General features: G+C 51.0%; 1 protein-coding gene across 1 annotated transcript in view; it reads left to right on the top strand.

Annotated features, from left to right (window-relative positions):
• The window catches only part of GRM7 (glutamate metabotropic receptor 7), a 308,516-nt gene that overhangs the window by 185,929 nt on the left and 103,449 nt on the right, over positions 1-19,138 (top strand). Inside the window, exons 5-6 of the mRNA XM_072128330.1 lie at positions 14,944-15,084; positions 17,158-17,358. Coding sequence (XP_071984431.1) covers positions 14,944-15,084; positions 17,158-17,358 — 342 coding nt within the window. The remainder of the gene's footprint in view (positions 1-14,943; positions 15,085-17,157; positions 17,359-19,138) is intronic.

The following is a 19,138-nucleotide window of genomic DNA, read 5'->3' on the forward strand; positions in this document are numbered from 1 at the left end:
ATATTTTATGTAAACTGGTGCAATTTTTTTGGGAAAAATCCCTATTTTAGGCTAAATGGTAACCTGCTGGGACTTGTAGTGTATATCGGACGCATATTACTAGTATTGATACCTGCAGCCTGGCACCGGGCACCACGTATGTGATCGGCACCCATGGCTAACATGTGGGGGTCCTGCAGTGCTGAGGGCGGGGAGGCCGTTACCTGTCTGGCGGAGGAGGCGCCCCCATCCCCCTAATTAGCCGGCAGACTCGTCTCTGTTGTTCGATGCTAATGAATCAGAGAGAAATTAGAAGAGACACATTTAATGTCAGCGTTTCATCATCTAATACGAAGCATCTGCTCCTGACAACGCGACAGAAGAACCTGCGCCTGTCATTTACATTGCTAAGAAGGTATCGAAATCCAGAGGCGGCGGCGGGTGGGGGAGGGGCGCCCACAGGAGGAACCTCAGCACCGGAGACGCAGGGCACGGGGCTAACAGGAATATTCATGAAGCAAATTTATCTCTAGAGCTTAAAATGTCAGAGGAAAACAGCGGGTCACCTGGTTCTGACGCCCGAGTAATGAGAGCAGGTGAATGACAAGAGCCGCCGAGAACGCACCAGCACAAAATCGAGAATTAAAGGGGAACTCTGACCCGGCACTAGTCAAACATTGGAACTGATCCCAGAGCCTCCTGCTGCTTTCTTAAAGGGAAAAATGACCAAACTGATACATGGTCACTGCACTGATACATTGTAACGACTGGGTGCAGATCGTGGCCACATCACTGGAAACTTCCAGCACATAGGAGATAAAATGTCACAAGGATTGTCACCAGGATTGTTGTGATGGCAGGTAGAAGACTCTGACCAGCAGGGGGCGCTGATCTGGGGTCATAGGCCCACCCCATATTGCTAGAGACCCGCTAGCGGACCCCACCCCTGCATTACAGACTGTGTGACATATTGGATAATCCTAATATGTTACCAGGGATTTTCAGGATCCGCATTTTGTTACATGAATCCTCACTGGAAGCGCGCCCTAACACTGCTGTACTCTGAGCCTCTGCATTGAACTGCTTTAAAGCCCATCCACTACAGTAGTGTTCATCCAGGAGCCTGCTACATCTTTTACTGTGAGTGACAGGGAAGAAACTTGGAGCATCTCAATGCACAGAGCACAGCAGTGTGAGGACACGCCTCCAGTACACATGGAAAAGCTATAATTATGCAATATAAAACCATATATCACAGTCCTGCTGCTACTAACGACATGCACAAAGGTCTGATATACTGGGTGATAAATACTGGGTGCGCATACTGGGTATATTGGGTGATATAATTTTTGGTGCTGTATACTGGATATACTGGGTGATATATACTGGGTGCTGTATACTGGATATACTGGGTGATATATACTGGGTGATATATACTGGGTGATATATACTGGGTTCTGTATACTGGATATACTGGGTGATATATACTGGGTGCTGTATACTGGATATACTGGGTGATATATACTGGGTGATATATACTGGGTGATATATACTGGGTTCTGTATACTGGATATACTGGGTGATATATACTGGGTGATATATACTGGGTTCTGTATACTGGATATACTGGGTGATATATACTGGGTGATATATACTGGGTGATATATACTGGGTTCTGTATACTGGATATACTGGGTGATATATACTGGGTGCTGTATACTGGATATACTGGGTGATATATACTGGGTGATATATACTGGGTGATATATACTGGGTTCTGTATACTGGATATACTGGGTGATATATACTGGGTGCTGTATACTTGATATACTGGATGATATATACTGGGTGATATATACTGGGTGCTGTATACTGGATATACTGGGTCATATATACAGGGTGATATATACTGGGTGCTGTATACTGGATATACTGGGTCATATATACAGGGTGATATATACTGGGTGCTGTATACTGGATATACTGGGTGCTGTATACTTGATATACTGGATGATATATACTGGATGATATATACTGGGTGCTGTATACTGGATATACTGGATGATATACACTGGGTGATATATACTGGGTGCTGTATACTTGATATACTGGGTGATATATACTGGGTGATATATACTGGGTGCTGTATACTGGATATACGGGGTGATATATACTGGGTGCTGTATACTGGATATACTGGGTGATATATACTGGGTGCTCCCGGTGTTCTCTATAGGGTAACATTGTATCTTGGTGCTGTATACAGGATATACTGGGTGTTCCCGGTGTTCTCTATATGGTTACATTGGGAGACATTTACTATGGCGTTTCCGGCAGTTTTGTGGCGCTCTCACCACATCTTCTGCTCTCAGTTCTATTTATTAGCTGTCGAGGACAGAAAAAATGCCTTTTTCCGTCTGCTCCGACTCTTCTCCGAAAAGGGGCGTGGCTTTGGCGGAGTGGAAACTCAGACAGAATTACTATGTGTCGCAGCCATTTTTGGGCGCTGTAAACTGGCGGAAAGTAGACCAAAAGAAAACTGGTCTAGCAGGGACTGTTGGACACATTTCTGGTGCTCGGGACAGATTTTGGTCCCAGGGACAGAAAATGGTCTCGGCGCCAGAAACGTCTCTGCACAGCTCCACAATATTAAATGTGTGTCTTCTTTCCGAGAGCAGGTCGGTAACAAAGCCAGTGCAGACACCGACACTTTAAGTAAATGTCCCCCATTGTATCTTGGTGCTGTATACAGGAGAATGTCAACCGAAAAAAATGAGGCAGCACTCCAAATTTAAAGGAAACCTACCACTTAAAAGTGGTAGGTTTATACACATATACATGGTACCAGCTCAGGGTGAGCTGGTGCCAGATCATATTTTTGTTAGGGGAACAAAGCCCCTATCGCCGTTTTATAAGTTATATTAACTTATAACTCGGCGCACCGCACTTTCTAAAGTGCTGGAGAGACGGTGACGTCACCAAGCTCTCCGGCACACGCGCGCCTGCGCAACTTAGTTCGGGGAAACAGGCCGTACTAAGTTGCGCAGGCGCGCGTGTGCCGGAGAGCTCGGTGACGTCACCGGCTCTCCAGCACTTTAGAATCCGGCGCACGCACGGGCACGCGCATGGTGCGCCGTGCCCAAGTGCGGTGCGCCGAGTTATAAGTTAATATAACTTATAAAACGGCGATAGGGGCTTTGTTCCCCTAACAAAAATATGATCTGGCACCAGCTCACCCTGAGCTGGTGCCATGTATATGTGTATAAACCTACCACTTGTAAGTGGTAGGTTTCCTTTAAAGATGAAAAAAGGAAGGGTTTAATCCAAAACCAGCCTATCAGGGCTTCTTCTGACATTGTGCTGCTGTGTATACAGGAGTATATAGACAGCGGTTACATAATCTCCACATCATTAGCGCGGAGGACGCTGAGTGATGCCGCTCGGGTCTCTATCGGGGCCTCTTTGATGCCATCATTTATGTTGATTAATTATGCTAAATGGATAAGGTCACAACTCATTTACATAATGCAAGAAAGGACCAAGGAGAGGAGCAGCAACGCAGTAATTGCATCTTAATCACTTGATTTGTAAAGTGTTCGGCTTAAGTAGCTATTACTGATGGAAGCCGAGTCCTCACAGCAGCCAATGTCCCGGCAGGGGGCCCCGGAGCCACCCAACAAGGTAAGTATGTGAGACCGAGCCTGGTCACTCCAAATGCATGAAGGCTGTGGATCTGTCCAATGCAAAGAACTAAGAGCACAGCAGTGTGAGGACACGCCCACACGCCCAAATCAAATCTTCACCAAATATTGGCTTATTAATCACCTCATTCCCTCATCTAAAAAATCTCTCTGCATTTATTTCTTTATCCTTGTTTCTCATTTCTTCTCCCGGCGGCCAAAGTTTTATTTTCCTGATGAAAAGTTCCAAACCTCCTGCAAACAATTACCTGATAAAATTCTGTCCCTGCAGCCACCACTAGGGCGAGCTCCGGAGCTCACAGCAATGTTTACAGCATTGTGTGGCAGGTGCAGGGGCTGATGCTGCGTCCTGGGGCCGTCGAGACTTTTATCACAAGTAATTGAGTCTTAAACTCAGAAAATCTCCAAATATTTTATGGCTGGTGATAATATTCCGCCTCTACAAGATGCAAAGAGACCCAACAACATGGTGACAGGTACAAGAGGCAGGGCCACCCAGCTTTCCCAGAGGCAGGGCCACCCAGCTTTCCCAGAGGCAGGGCCACCCAGCTTTCCCAGAGGCAGGGCCACCCAGCTTTCCCAGAGGCAGGGCCACCCAGCTTTCCCAGAGGCAGGGCCACCCAAGAAGTTGGCTTAGTTGGTACTTCCTAACTCTTGAGGAGGGACACTTGAGGACCCCAAATGTCCTCTCACCCCATTTATATATGACACCCTATACCAGTGATGGCAAACCTTTTAGAGGTCAAGTGCCCAAACTACAACCAGGACCCGATTATTTATCGCAAAGTGCCAACACAGAAATTTAATTTGTGATTTATACTCCCTTCTCTGTCACAGTTTTCATTGATACCAGCACCTAAGGACACAATAAAGCACAAAATAGTCCCAGGTAGAGCTGTCACTTTAAAATACCTCTGTGCACAGCAAGTCCTGGGCTGTCTGGGACTGCAGGAAGATACCTGGACTCATCTCTGGTGATGGCCTGAGTGCCCACAGAAAGAGCTCTGAGTGCCACCTCTGGCACCAGTGCCATAGGTTAGCCATCACTGCCCTATACCAACACATAGCACATGTAAGTATCTCAGCGCACACCAGACCCCCATCCATGTACTCCAAATCAGACCAATTATGTGTACAGACCCCCAAACTCTCCTCCATCAGTACCAACCCCAAATCAGACGTCATTCCTCTGCAGACCCCCATCTGTAGACTTCTGATTAGAACACATTTATTTATTTTGGTGCCGATTTTTTTTGCATTTCTTCCACTGGTCTATTATTTTGGATGAAGGACATGATGTTGTCACTCCTGGTTCATACATTAGCTATGCGTCTGCTGCAGATTTCTGCTGCGGGATGGACACCTTGTTAGCTGCTGCTGCACATGGCTGCGCTCCGGTGATCCCTTGCATTAGCCGGTGGCCACCTCTTACCCGGCCGCTCCCCGGAGACGTGGACTCTTTATCGCCTCCGCAGCCACACAGGACAAGCCGCTGTCTGTCACAGTCGAGCGACGCGCGCACATTACAATAGAATTTTCCCAGTTCCCCGGAGAACGACAAAGATAATAAGAAAAACAATGTTTTCCTCTGCAGCGTTCAGACTCCGCCATCGCTCTGCTACTCCGTGCATTCAGCCCGCAATTAAATACTGACTGCCAAAGCGGCGCCGTCCCCCGGGACACACAAGTGCGAGATGTGATTGAGAAGAAGCCAAATGAAGCCTCCTCCTGGCCCACAGCTATGGCGCCTGCAAGAGAGCAGTCCCCGAGCCTGGCGGCTACACACCAGGGCACCCAAAGGGCAACAGCCTGTGCTGTGTATTGTCCCTGGAGAGATGTGGCTCTGGAGGCTGTTACCTCGTTACAGGAGGGTGTGTCTGTGTGTGCAGCTGCTGTGTGTTTGTGCTCCTGAGCTCGTGGAGATCCATCTATCCTCCCAGGGCCTGCTCTCTCCTCTCCCAGGGAGGGAGTTAGGTTCCTGGGGATGAGCGAGGGAGCCGACTCCCAGGCTCCTGCTTCCCGGTCCAGGACGGCGGGAGGCAGGAGAGGACAGCAACCGGCCAGCGCTATGGAGGACTCAGGGGTGAGACGTTCCACCAGGAGTCGTAGCAATGCGGCTCCTACTCCCCCTGGGTCTAATGTGAAGCGACAAAATAAGAATTTGGATGCCCATGTCGGTGCGGGTGAGAGCGGTCCTTCCGGGGCTGGAGCTATGAAGCGGAGTGCTCACAGAGGTAAGGCTGACCATGCGGGGGGAGGCTGAGCGGTGCAGGGACCACCTGTGCCTCCCCGGTCCAGAGCCACCTCTGTGAGTACGAAGAGAAAAGTAATGTGGAGCTGTGAGAGATGTTTGGTGGCATTAAAAAGAAATCGATAAATTGATGGAAAGAAAAAGCTTTATTTGTGAGAACGGTGGTCCATTTACAGAAAAACTTTTAAATAGCCTCGCACTGGTGGCAGCTTCTGGTGCCTCGCGCCTCTTCATGTTGTTGCTGCTGATCACCCCGTTGCGGGGCGGCAGTGTGGAGGGGTCGCTGAGGCTGAGGGCTCTGGACCTCCTAAACGAAAAGTTCTGTTTTGTGTCGGTGTTGGGGATAATACCAATTCTACATCCATAAAGGAGGTGGTCATGTCCCCTGATGTTGTTGATGGTCCAGCCAGTGTGAGTGATGTTTATAATGTTGTGGTGGTTAATACAAGTGAAGTGAGTGGTGCAGAATCTTTTCCAGCTTTGAGAGTGAGTGATGGAGTGACTGGTGGTGTGGGTGGCGCGGCTGAGGTGGGTAGTGTTAATGTGGTGGGTGCAGGGGTTGGTCCGGTTGCTCCCCCAGTGGCGGCCCCCGTTAAGAGCTATGCCAGTGTCGCTGCTGGGGGAAGTGGGGTTCCATCATCCTCGTCTCTGGGCTCTGGGGACGGCTTTTTGCAACGGCGCCTCCTGCAGGCCTTACAGAAGGGAGAAAGGACGATCAATGTAGCGGGGCAGGAGGTTGATTTGTCGTTTTGGATAGAGAGGCACGGCCTGTCTGCCTTCCGAGAGCAAAGAGGCAGGGAGACACCATGGTCGCTCCCGACAACCGGGCCGGGTGCTAACCGTAGGAATGTGGTCCGTCTTCGGTGGCATGGCAGTGATGTGTGTCCCCCTCGGGCACGGGTAGTTGAGCTGCTGCTGAAGATGGACTTCAAGGCGGCTGACATCTTTGCCTTGATCCATCCCTATGGTACATCTGAGTTTGATATCAGCTTTGTTCGGCCGGAGGGGCTTGAGCTCTTCTGGTCCAACTATGAGCTGAGATACAACGAGCCCGAGTGGCGGGACTTTGCTGTGCAAGCAGTGTCCCGCCAGAGCGAACTCAAGAAAGTGACCGTTCTTACCCGTAACGAATCACTATCTTGCTTTGACATCATGACCTGGATGAATCGCTACGGAGAGGTGCTAGGATTACCAGAGAAAAATCATGATGAGTATGGTATCTGGTCAGGGGCCTGGACCTTCATGGTGAAGTTGAGACGTTCAGGTAACTCAGTCGCCCACATCCCTTCATCAGCCTTCCTGGGGAGGGATCGGATCCTGATCTTCTACCGGGGGCAGCCTAAGCTGTGTCACAGGTGCGGCGACCCCACACATTTCAGCGCAAACTGCACTGGAGAAGGGACCTGTCGCTGAGGCCCCAGGGGATGATGTACTGGATGAGGAGGTCAGGAGGATCGAGAGAGAGGAAGGTGCCACGTCTTCAGACTTCTCCCATTATGAGAGTATGGATGAGGATAATAGGGCGTGGCTAGAGGAAAACCGTAAGCGTGGCGCCAAAAAGGAGGGAAACGTAAGATGTAGTATCGACGCAGCGTAAATCCTCCCGGTGGATGAGGTGGTTAGGAACATTCTGGGTGACCTGGTGAAGGTGCGCTCTCTGGAGTATGAGAGGCTGGGCACGGGGAGGACCTCTCTCCTTAGTGCCCCTTAGTCTGTCCTCTCCCTCCTGGTGAAGGTGCGCTCTCTGGAGTATGAGAGGCTGGGCACGGGGAGGGCCTCTCTCCTTAGTGCCCCTTAGTCTGTCCTCTCCCTCCTGGTGAAGGTGCGCTCTCTGGAGTATGAGAGGCTGGGCACGGGGAGGGCCTCTCTCCTTAGTGCCCCTTAGTCTGTCCTCTCCCCTCCTGGTGAAGGTGCGCTCTCTGGAGTATGAGAGGCTGGGCACGGGGAGGACCTCTCTCCTTAGTGCCCCTTAGTCTGTCCTCTCTCCCTCCTGGTGAAGGTGCGCTCTCTGGAGTATGAGAGGCTGGGTACGGGGAGGACCTCTCTCCTTAGTGCCCCTTAGTCTGTCCTCTCTCCCTCCTGGTGAAGGTGCGCTCTCTGGAGTATGAGAGGCTGGGCACGGGGAGGGCCTCTCTCCTTAGTGTCCCTTAGTCTGTCCTCTCCCTCCTGGTGAAGGTGCACTCTCTGGAGTATGAGAGGCTGGGCACGGGGAGGACCTCTCTCCTTAGTGTCCCTCAGTCTGTCCTCTCCCTCCTGGTGAAGGTGCGCTCTCTGGAGTATGAGAGGCTGGGCACGGGGAGGGCCTCTCTCCTTAGTGTCCCTCAGTCTGTCCTCTCCCTCCTGGTGAAGGTGCGCTCTCTGGAGTATGAGAGGCTGGGCACGGGGAGGTCCTCTCTCCTTAGTGCCCCTTAGTCTGTCCTCTCCCCTCCTGGTGAAGGTGCACTCTCTGGAGTATGAGAGGCTGGGCACGGGGAGGACCTCTCTCCTTAGTGTCCCTTAGTCTGTCCTCTCCCTCCTGGTGAAGGTGCGCTCTCTGGAGTATGAGAGGCTGGGCACGGGGAGGACCTCTCTCCTTAGTGTCCCTTAGTCTGCCCTCTCCCCCCTGGTGAAGGTGCGCTCTCTGGAGTATGAGAGGCTGGGCACGGGGAGCGCCTCTCTCCTTAGTGTCCCTTAGTCTGTCCTCTCCCCTCCTGGTGAAGGTGCGTTCTCTGGAGTATGAGAGGCTGGGCACGGGGAGGGCCTCTCTCCTTAGTGTCCCTCAGTCTGTCCTCTCCCTCCTGGTGAAGGTGCGCTCTCTGGAGTATGAGAGGCTGGGCACGGGGAGGTCCTCTCTCCTTAGTGCCCCTTAGTCTGTCCTCTCCCCTCCTGGTGAAGGTGCACTCTCTGGAGTATGAGAGGCTGGGCACGGGGAGGACCTCTCTCCTTAGTGTCCCTTAGTCTGTCCTCTCCCTCCTGGTGAAGGTGCGCTCTCTGGAGTATGAGAGGCTGGGCACGGGGAGGACCTCTCTCCTTAGTGTCCCTTAGTCTGCCCTCTCCCCCCTGGTGAAGGTGCGCTCTCTGGAGTATGAGAGGCTGGGCACGGGGAGGGCCTCTCTCCTTAGTGTCCCTTAGTCTGTCCTCTCCCTCCTGGTGAAGGTGCGCTCTCTGGAGTATGAGAGGCTGGGCACGGGGAGGACCTCTCTCCTTAGTGCCCCTTAGTCTGTCCTCTCTCCCTCCTGGTGAAGGTGCGCTCTCTGGAGTATGAGAGGCTGGGCACGGGGAGGGCCTCTCTCCTTAGTGTCCCTTAGTCTGTCCTCTCCCTCCTGGTGAAGGTGCGCTCTCTGGAGTATGAGAGGCTGGGCACGGGGAGGGCCTCTCTCCTTAGTGTCCCTTAGTCTGTCCTCTCCCTCCTGGTGAAGGTGCGCTCTCTGGAGTATGAGAGGCTGGGCACGGGGAGGGTCTCTCTCCTTAGTGTCCCTTAGTCTGTCCTCTCCCTCCTGGTGAAGGTGCGCTCTCTGGAGTATGAGAGGCTGGGCACGGGGAGGGCCTCTCTCCTTAGTGTCCCTTAGTCTGTCCTCTCCCTCCTGGTGAAGGTGCGCTCTCTGGAGTATGAGAGGCTGGGCACGGGGAGGGTCTCTCTCCTTAGTGTCCCTTAGTCTGTCCTCTCCCTCCTGGTGAAGGTGCGCTCTCTGGAGTATGAGAGGCTGGGCACGGGGAGGGCCTCTCTCCTTAGTGTCCCTTAGTCTGTCCTCTCTCCCTCCTGGTGAAGGTGCGCTCTCTGGAGTATGAGAGGCTGGGCACGGGGAGGACCTCTCTCCTTAGTGTCCCTTAGTCTGTCCTCTCCCTCCTGGTGAAGGTGCGCTCTCTGGAGTATGAGAGGCTGGGCACGGGGAGGGCCTCTCTCCTTAGTGCCCCTTAGTCTGTCCTCTCCCTCCTGGTGAAGGTGCGCTCTCTGGAGTATGAGAGGCTGGGCACGGGGAGGGTCTCTCTCCTTAGTGTCCCTTAGTCTGTCCTCTCCCTCCTGGTGAAGGTGCGCTCTCTGGAGTATGAGAGGCTGGGCACGGGGAGGGCCTCTCTCCTTAGTGTCCCTTAGTCTGTCCTCTCTCCCTCCTGGTGAAGGTGCGCTCTCTGGAGTATGAGAGGCTGGGCACGGGGAGGACCTCTCTCCTTAGTGTCCCTTAGTCTGTCCTCTCCCTCCTGGTGAAGGTGCGCTCTCTGGAGTATGAGAGGCTGGGCACGGGGAGGGTCTCTCTCCTTAGTGTCCCTTAGTCTGTCCTCTCCCTCCTGGTGAAGGTGCGCTCTCTGGAGTATGAGAGGCTGGGCACGGGGAGGGCCTCTCTCCTTAGTGTCCCTTAGTCTGTCCTCTCTCCCTCCTGGTGAAGGTGCGCTCTCTGGAGTATGAGAGGCTGGGCACGGGGAGGGCCTCTCTCCTTTGGAGGGGGTTCTCCTTTAGTGTCCCTTAGTCTGTCATCTCCTCTCCTGGTGTTGGGCTTGCAGGTGCCGAACCTGGGCTTTATGTGGTTTGGATTGATATAATTGTGTTATGTTTTCATCATGTTGTAAATATTGTATATATTGTATATGGTGGGGTTTGGGATATAGTGTTGGGTTCGGAGGGGGGTGATGGTGGGGGGATTGATTTATAAACTCCTCTTGGACTCTGGTCTGGACTATGCAACAAAAACTATGGACGTTAGACCAGTGTCTGAGGGGTAGGAGTAGGTGTGAATGGTGCTGGAGCAGCAGGTGAGTTATTGTAAATATTTGTATATATTGTATATAGAGATGAGCGAACATGCTCGTCCGAGCTTGATGCTCGTTCGAGTATTAAGGTACTCGAAACGGCTCGTTGCTCGGACGAGTATTTCCCCTGCTCGAGATCGAGCATTTAATTAAAAAAACACAGTGAAGAACAATGAAGAATAGAATAAAAACAGTGAACACAGTGAACACAGGATCATTTAAGTGAAAAACACAGTGAAAAACACAGTGAAGAATAGATTACAGATGTTCGGCACATCTGCTTACTTGTCGGGAGATACGCGCGGAACGGTGCGAACAAAATAGTATGTGAAGAACAATATATATGTGTGAAGAACACATTGCAGAACACGGTGAGCAGGACATAGACACCGGGGAGCAGCACAGAGACACCGGGGAGCAGCACGGAGACATGGTGCAGCGGCAGCACGAAGACATGGGGCAGCGGCAGCACGAAGACATGGGGCAGCGGCAGCACGGAGACATCAGGCAGCGGCACGGAGACATCGGGGAGCGGCGGGGAGTCGCACGGAGACATCGTTGCACGGAGACATCGGGGAGCGGCACGGAGACATCGGGGCACGGAGACATCGGGGCACGGAGACATCGGGGCACGGAGACAGCGGGGCACGGAGACAGCGGGGCACGGAGACAGCGGGGCACGGAGACAGCGGGGCACGGAGACATCGGGGCACGGAGACATCGGGGCACGGAGACTTCGGGGCACGGAGAGAGCGGGGCACGGAGAGAGCGGGGCACGGAGAGAGCGGGGCACGGAGACATCGGGGCACGGAGACATCGGGGCACGGAGACATCGGGGCACGGAGAGAGCGGGGCACGGAGACAGCGGGGCACAGAGACAGCGTATCTCCCGACAAGTAAGCAGATGTGCCGAACATCTGCAATCTATTCTTCACTGTGTTTTTCACTTAAATGATCCTATTCTTCACTGTTCTTCACATCTGCTAACTTGTCGGGAGATAATATACGCGCGGAACAGTGAAGAATAGATTGCAGATGTTTGCATACATCTGATCACTTATCAGAAGACATTCTTTTTCAATTAATTAACACATTTTATTCCCGAACCATGGTCCCTTTGAAAAATGCTCGAGTCTCCCATTGACTTCAATGGGGCTCGTTATTCGAGACGAGCACTCGAGCATCTGGAAAAGTTCGTCTCGAATAACGAGCACCCGAGCATTTTAGTGCTCGCTCATCTCTAATTGTATATAATGTCTGGTTTATGTTTTGTTTTCTTACGTCTCTTACCATAATTTTTAATAATGGATCTACAGGATATAAATAATTCATACCCTGTATTCCCTCCTATCTCTATATGTTCCGTGATTGGTTCATGGATGGGGGGGTTGTGGACCCCTCTTCTGTGTGACGGCCCCCGCGGAGTTCCTCCCTGACTTTCACGCTTTGATCATCGCTGCGCTGTGACACATTGTGTATTTCCGTGTCGGGCTGCACAGATGGCGCGCTCTATAAGGCACTTGGCATTGTTGTGGAGACGTTCTGGGTACTTAGCTCCCTCCTGCTGAACCTCGCGCTGCAGATAAATTCACCTGTCTGAAATATTTATCAGCCAAGAATCATCTTCCCCAGGGACGGAGGAGAAAGCCGACACCACAGGAGGACAACCTGAGGATGACATCAACGTGTTAAGGAGGCCTCCTGCAGAGCGGCCTCTACTAGCCAAACACATCACTGTGATCCAGACAAATTACTGCCGCATGGACAGGCGCTGCTCACAATGCTGCGGCACAACAACCGCACCGCTCCTGACCGCACAATACAAGGTCTACAGATGTGGCAGAGCTGATATAACTACAGCACCCACATCAACGCGGGAAACCGGTACAGCACCCTAGGGAAGGGTTAACACAGGCTGCCGACCCCTGGAGAGGTCATCCCCAAACTAAGCTGCCAGAACTGTTAGTGGGTGCACAGCAGGGGCGTTACAGACCGGGCCCGTTGAGACACCTCTGTGTCTGTTCTTCCCTGAACCTTGGCCCGCCCAAACTCCGGCCTTCCATCCAAACTCCGCCCCACCTGCCCAAACGGCGGACCACCCAAACGCCGGACGCCCGGCCCTCCCTCTGTGTCTGCACTTCCCCGAACGCTGGACTCCCCAAACTCCGTCTGCTAAATGAGAAGAAGTTTTCATTGCTATCATTTTGAGGACTTGCCGACCTTTTGATAACTTTTTATTACATTTTTATGTGATGTAAAAGTTGCTTTTCGGACATTCGGCTATTTTCTGTTATGGGGTTCACTGCCGGTGTTAACCATTTTTATATTTTGATATATGGGGCATTTTGGGACGCAGCGATACCCAATGTGTTTGCGATTTTTACAGCTTATTTAGTTTTATATGGTAAGGGGGTGATTAGAATTTTTAGGTTTTTGCAGTATGTGACATTTTTACAGAGGATTCATTACAGTGAGAGCCACTGGTGCATTATAAGAAGCCATATAGCGACCCGAGCCTGTCATGGCATCCAATCGCGCCCTACCAATGATGTCCCAGGGAGCGGGGGGTGCCCACGAAATCACTGCTAGCACCAATCGCAGGTATTAGCAGTGGGTGTTTGCTGCTATATATAGCGATCAAACCTCCGTATGAAGAGGGCTCACCACGTGCGCCCTCTTCACTCACCCATGGTAGCTCTGTGCGGAGCGTTAAGGATGTAAAAATTGTATAATTGTATAAACATGTTTGTATAAATATGTATTTTTTTCAGGGGAAGGGGGGCCCCATGCAGAGGTTTGCCATGGGGCCCATCCTCACCTAGTTATGCCACTGGTGCACAGTACTGCTCATGTGCAGCAAAGAGATGGAGACCAAGTCTGACAACATGTGAATATTGTGCCAGGGTGGGCCGTGCCAGGGTGGGCAGTGCCAGGGTGGGCCGTGCCAGGGTGAGCCGTGCCAGGGATATGTCCTGTCACTGTACAAGAAGCTGCAGACTGTGGACTGTGCTGGTTATTCTGTAACAAGCACCAGATTCTGTTCTGTATTACCAGGACTGGGACTCTACCAAAATATCAGATGCCTGCCTCTACCCAAACGTGTCTCCCTACCAAGATGTGTGCCCCTGCCCGGATGTGTGTGCCCCTGCCCGGATGTGTGTGCCCCTGCCCGGATGTGTGTGCCCCTGCCCGGATGTGTGTGCCCTTGCCCGGATGTGTGTGCCCCTGCCCGGATGTGTGTGCCCCTGCCCGGATGTGTGTGCCCCTGCCCGGATGTGTGTGCCCCTGCCCGGATGTGTGTGCCCCTGCCCGGATGTGTGTGCCCCTGCCCGGATGTGTGTGCCCTTGCCCGGATGTGTGTGCCCCTGCCCGGATGTGTGTGCCCCTGCCCGGATGTGTGTGCCCCTGCCCGGATGTGTGTGCCCCTGCCCGGATGTGTGTGCCCCTGCCCGGATGTGTGTGCCCTTGCCCGGATGTGTGTGCCCTTGCCCGGATGTGTGTGCCCCTGCCCGGATGTGTTCCCTTACCAGGATGCTTGCCTCTACCCAGACGTCTACGCCAGGTTATGTGCCCATGCCCAGTTGGGTGTCGTTCCCTGCGGACTGTGCGGCCACATTGGTTGTCACCCAACTTTCCCTGGAGCAGATACTATTTAACTTGTATGAATTAGACAGAGAAGGACATTTCACGTGCTGGGCGACGGCTGCCACGGCAGCTGAGCATCCTGGGAGTTGTAGTCCTGTGACGGCTTGGAGTGCCCTAGGCCACTAATACCTGATGCAGGGTGTAATTACGCAGCCGCTATGAATAATTCGGGTGCGATGATGGGCACATGATGGTGGCACAAGGCTCTATGCAAATATTGTAAAGTGAAAAGCTCCTAATTAATCCTGATTGGCAACTGTTAATGATGCGCTGGTGTAATTAGCCATTCATCTGAAGACGGGAGCCGGAGACTGACATGGCTGCTCTTTACTTCTCGCTTCTTCTTGCGTCTTGGGGGTGGCGGCGGGGGCGATACTCCGAGCAGAAAAATCTAGAAATATACAACAAATATTTGTATGAACAAAGACAAAAAGTTCCCCTACAGGCCACAGAAAGATCTGCCACCCAGACAGTATGTGACAGTATTTACTGTCATTCTCACATTGCATTCATGAATCAGGAGGCTCTGGATGACCAAAAACAGAAACCATGTAAATACAAGGGTGACAACATGTACGTACAAGGGGTTTCTTACGCTGCATCATTAAGCCTTGTGCCGACCGCCCATGTGTTTGTTTTTTGCAGGTTTCGATGTCTATTTCAAGTCCCGGATCCTGGAGAATAATAGGAGGAACGTTTGGTTTGCTGAATATTGGGAGGAAAATTTCAACTGTAAACTCACAATCACCGGATCTAAGAAGGAGGACACCGACCGCAAGTGCACAGGTGAGCGACACAACCTCCGAGATGTCATCTATCCTCTTATATCTCATATCTATCTCATGTCTACCTATCTATCTCCTATCTCTCTATCTATCTCCTATCTATCTATCTATCTATCTATCTATCTATCTATCTATCTATCTATCTCCTATCTATCTATCTATCTATCTCCTATCTATCTATCTATCTATCTCCTATCTATCTATCTATCTCTCTATCTATCTCCTATCTATCTATCTATCTCCTATCTATCTATCTATCTATCTCCTATCTATCTATCTATCTCCTATCTATCTATCTATCTCCTATCTATCTATCTATCTATCTATCTATCTATCTATCTATCTCCTATCTATCTCCTATCTATCTATCTCCTATCTATCTATCTCCTATCTATCTATCTATCTATCTCCTATCTATCTATCTATCTATCTATCTATCTATCTATCTATCTATCTATCTATCTATCTCCTATCTATCTCCTATCTATCTCCTATCTATCTATCTATCTATCTATCTATCTATCTATCTATCTATCTATCTATCTCATATCCATCTATCTCGTATCTCTTATGTATCTACCTTTCTCTTATGTATCTCTGTTTCTAGTATCTATTTATCTCTCCTGTTGATAAACATTTGTACACTTACATTGACGCCTCATTCCTCGCTCCATCATCCGTCTGATCGTTCCCTGCAGAGGGACAGAAATATCTGTGCAGATAATAGAAGATTTTGGTGTTTTTCATGGGCTTTTCATGGTCTGTCGCTCTGTGAAGGACGTTCTTACAAGGTTCTCCCTGGGCCGGCGCCAGATAAGACTCCAAAATATGACAGGAAACAGATAAAGGCAGATTTGGTCGTCAGACGGGGGTGACGGGGCGATGCAGAGGTGGCGCTCGGTATTAGAGAAATTAGTAGATATTTATTATCCGTCACTCTCTGATCCCAGGGAGGAAGATCTGTAGAAAGAGAGGAAAAAACTCTAATAAAACCTCCTTTACCCGGTGACCTCATCATGAGATACATTGTAACACAAAGCTGAGACATGTCAGAGCCAATGATAGATGCCAACCCAGACTGAGGGGTGACTGTGGGCACCTGAGACTGGTCTATGTGCCTGGGGGAGACACTTATAGGGGCATGTCTAGGGTATATTTGTGACGGGCATTCTGGGGGGTTACACTGTGGGGCATATGGAGGGTACAAGGGACTGGCACTTTAGTGGAATACATGGAAGTTACCCATGCCTGGCATATGTGATTGGCACTCCAGGGGGGCATCTTTACAGGATGGGATCCTTGCCTGTCTGGCACTGTAGAGTATAAATATCTATGTGACTGGTAAAGTAATGGGCATTTTTTGGCAGTAAGTGGCATCTGTGGGAGATTCCCACGCTTGGCATTCCAGATGGTACATGTGGCTGGCACTCCAGGCTGTATCTGTGATGTACATGCAAGACGTTCTGGAGAATAAATGTGACTGGCATTCTAGGAGGCATCTATGGAAGGTACCCAAGCTTGGCAGTCTAGGTCAGTGGTGGCGAACCTATGGCACGGGTGCCAGAGGTGGCACTCAGGGCCATTTCTGTGGGCACTCGGACCATCACTCCAGGACAGAGTTCACCAAATAGGACCAAATCCACCAAGTCCCAGACAACTTAAGAGATGCTGCTCTGAGTCTGAATTTGCCCTCCTTCTTTCAACTGTATTGGTGGCCTCAGGGGGTCGATACGATTGAAAGATGAGTAGCAATAAGTTACTGCTTAAAATGCCATGTTGGCACTTCATGGTAAATCCATGGATTTTGGTTGTAGTTTGGGCACTCGGTCTCTAGAAGGTTCTCCATCACTGGTCTAGGTGGTAATGTGGCTGTCACTCTAGGTGGAGATGCCCATGCTTGCCATTCTGGAATATGGGTGAATATGGTTTTTACCGTAGTGCCATGTCTGATGTTAGTCTCCGCTGTGGTGTAGGTGTTGTGCCCCCTTGTCCTGTGGCACAAAGAGCTGTGCCCGGGGCCTCAGGATATGGGCATGGAGTAGACACTCACCCTTTCTGTCCCGCTTTCCCACAGGTAACGAGCGCATCGGGGAGAACTCTCCCTACGAGCAGGATGGCAGGGTGCAGTTTGTGGTGGATGCCGTCTACGCCATGGCCCATGCCCTGCACAACATGATCAAGGATCTGTGCCCCGGCTCCTCTGGTCTGTGCCCGGCCGTGGACCCTCCTGTGGGGAAGAAGCTTCTGAAATACATCCGCAACGTCAGCTTCAATGGTGAGAGACGAAAAATACCTCCCCCCCCCCTCCCCTGTACCCAACATACCACCTGTGCCCCCCAAATCCACTGCTGAGGCCTCGCCTGATATCAGTCACTGGCTACAACATCAGCAGCCACAGAACTGTCATCACAGATCCCACAGGGCACGGGAATGTAACCAAAACCAAACCCCTGCAATACACTAGACGACCAGGGCCAAGACCCTAAATACTACCTTACACCACCAGGGATGTAACAAAGACCCTGAATACTACCTTACACCACCAGGGATGGACCCCAACAAACCTTACAAAACGTCAATGGGGTCTATGTGGAGACCACCAGGATACATCTGTCTGTGCCGGGATAAGACGTCTATGAGGTTCCTTAGGATTACATTGTGGCCCCCTCGCTCGCCCCCTCCTTCTCCCGCAGTTTCGGTTTCCTCCGCCATTACAGCTAATGTGCGATTTTCTCCTCTTCTGAATGATTACAGCGACGACGTCTTATCAAAGTCGACATGAAACAGTTTCTTCTGTTCTGTGCCGGAGACGACGGCAAAATTCTGATCCAAATTTTTTTTTTTTTTTTTTTCCTAAGAATAAATTAATTTAACTCCTGGGCCGGATCTTTTCATATCAGCGGAGGAGTGTAAAAAAAAAACTCCAAGTCTGCAGCAAAATTGCTGAATAATTAGCGCGGCTTCTTCCTATGACACAGGGCATTAGCAGCGGGACATGAAACCTTGCCCGTGCTTCAGCCAGAATGAACCCCGTCTGCCTCCGGCGCACAATAGCCGCCAAATTACCAAAATGAGCTCAATTATAGTTTGTAGGAAATGGAGAAAATTATTAAAGAAATCATCAGGTGATGGGGAAAAAAATCGGAGCCGTAAGCCGGAGAGAATCCGGCACCGCGGGCAGCGGCACGTAAAAGCAGGAGCCAAGCGCAGGCGATAGGAGAGCCCTAATGTATAGAGCGCTAATGTGCCGCCCGCTGCGACTAATAGGGCCCGGGACAAGGGAACCATGACCTGATTCCTGGTCTTTTGTGTCCTTGAGGGATAATGTGAGATTTTCGGGACGCTCTGGTCTAAGTTTCATGAGGTTACATTATGGTTGGGGGCTCAGGCCATTGTTTAGGAGAAGGGGAAACAATGATACAATGTAACAAGTCTGAGCGCTTCCCGCTGATACACGCGGACGCTGCCAGGACCTGACACTTTAATGGAGGAAATTACGTTTCATCGGGACGTGACTGCGGGAAGTTGCGGTAAAGTTGGCGTCTATGGTCACCGAGATAAAGCTCCGACTACAGGGAGTTAGATTCTACATTACAATCACTTTCTATAGAGGTTTCACAAAATGTCCACAACCCCTTCCAAAAGCTCCAGAACTGAGTCTGAGGGTCCCTGAGGGTCTTTGTTTCACCCTCTTGTAGCAACAACTCGCTCTACAAATGTCCAATCACTGGCCTCACAATAATACTGACATGCACACCCTGCAATCACTGGCCTCACAATAATACTGACATGCACACCCTGCAATCACTGGCCTCACAATAATACTGACATGTACACCCTGCAATCACCGGCCTCACAATAATACTGACATGCACACCCTGCAATCACTGGCCTCACAATAATACTGACATGCACACCCTGCACTCACTGGCCTCACAATAATACTGACATGCACACCCTGCAATCACTGGCCTCACAATAATACTGACATGTACACCCTGCAATCACTGGCCTCACAATAATACTGACATGTACACCCTGCAATCACCGGCCTC

This window comes from Engystomops pustulosus, chromosome 10 (genome assembly GCF_040894005.1).
Source record: "Engystomops pustulosus chromosome 10, aEngPut4.maternal, whole genome shotgun sequence".
NCBI lineage: Eukaryota > Metazoa > Chordata > Amphibia > Anura > Leptodactylidae > Engystomops > Engystomops pustulosus.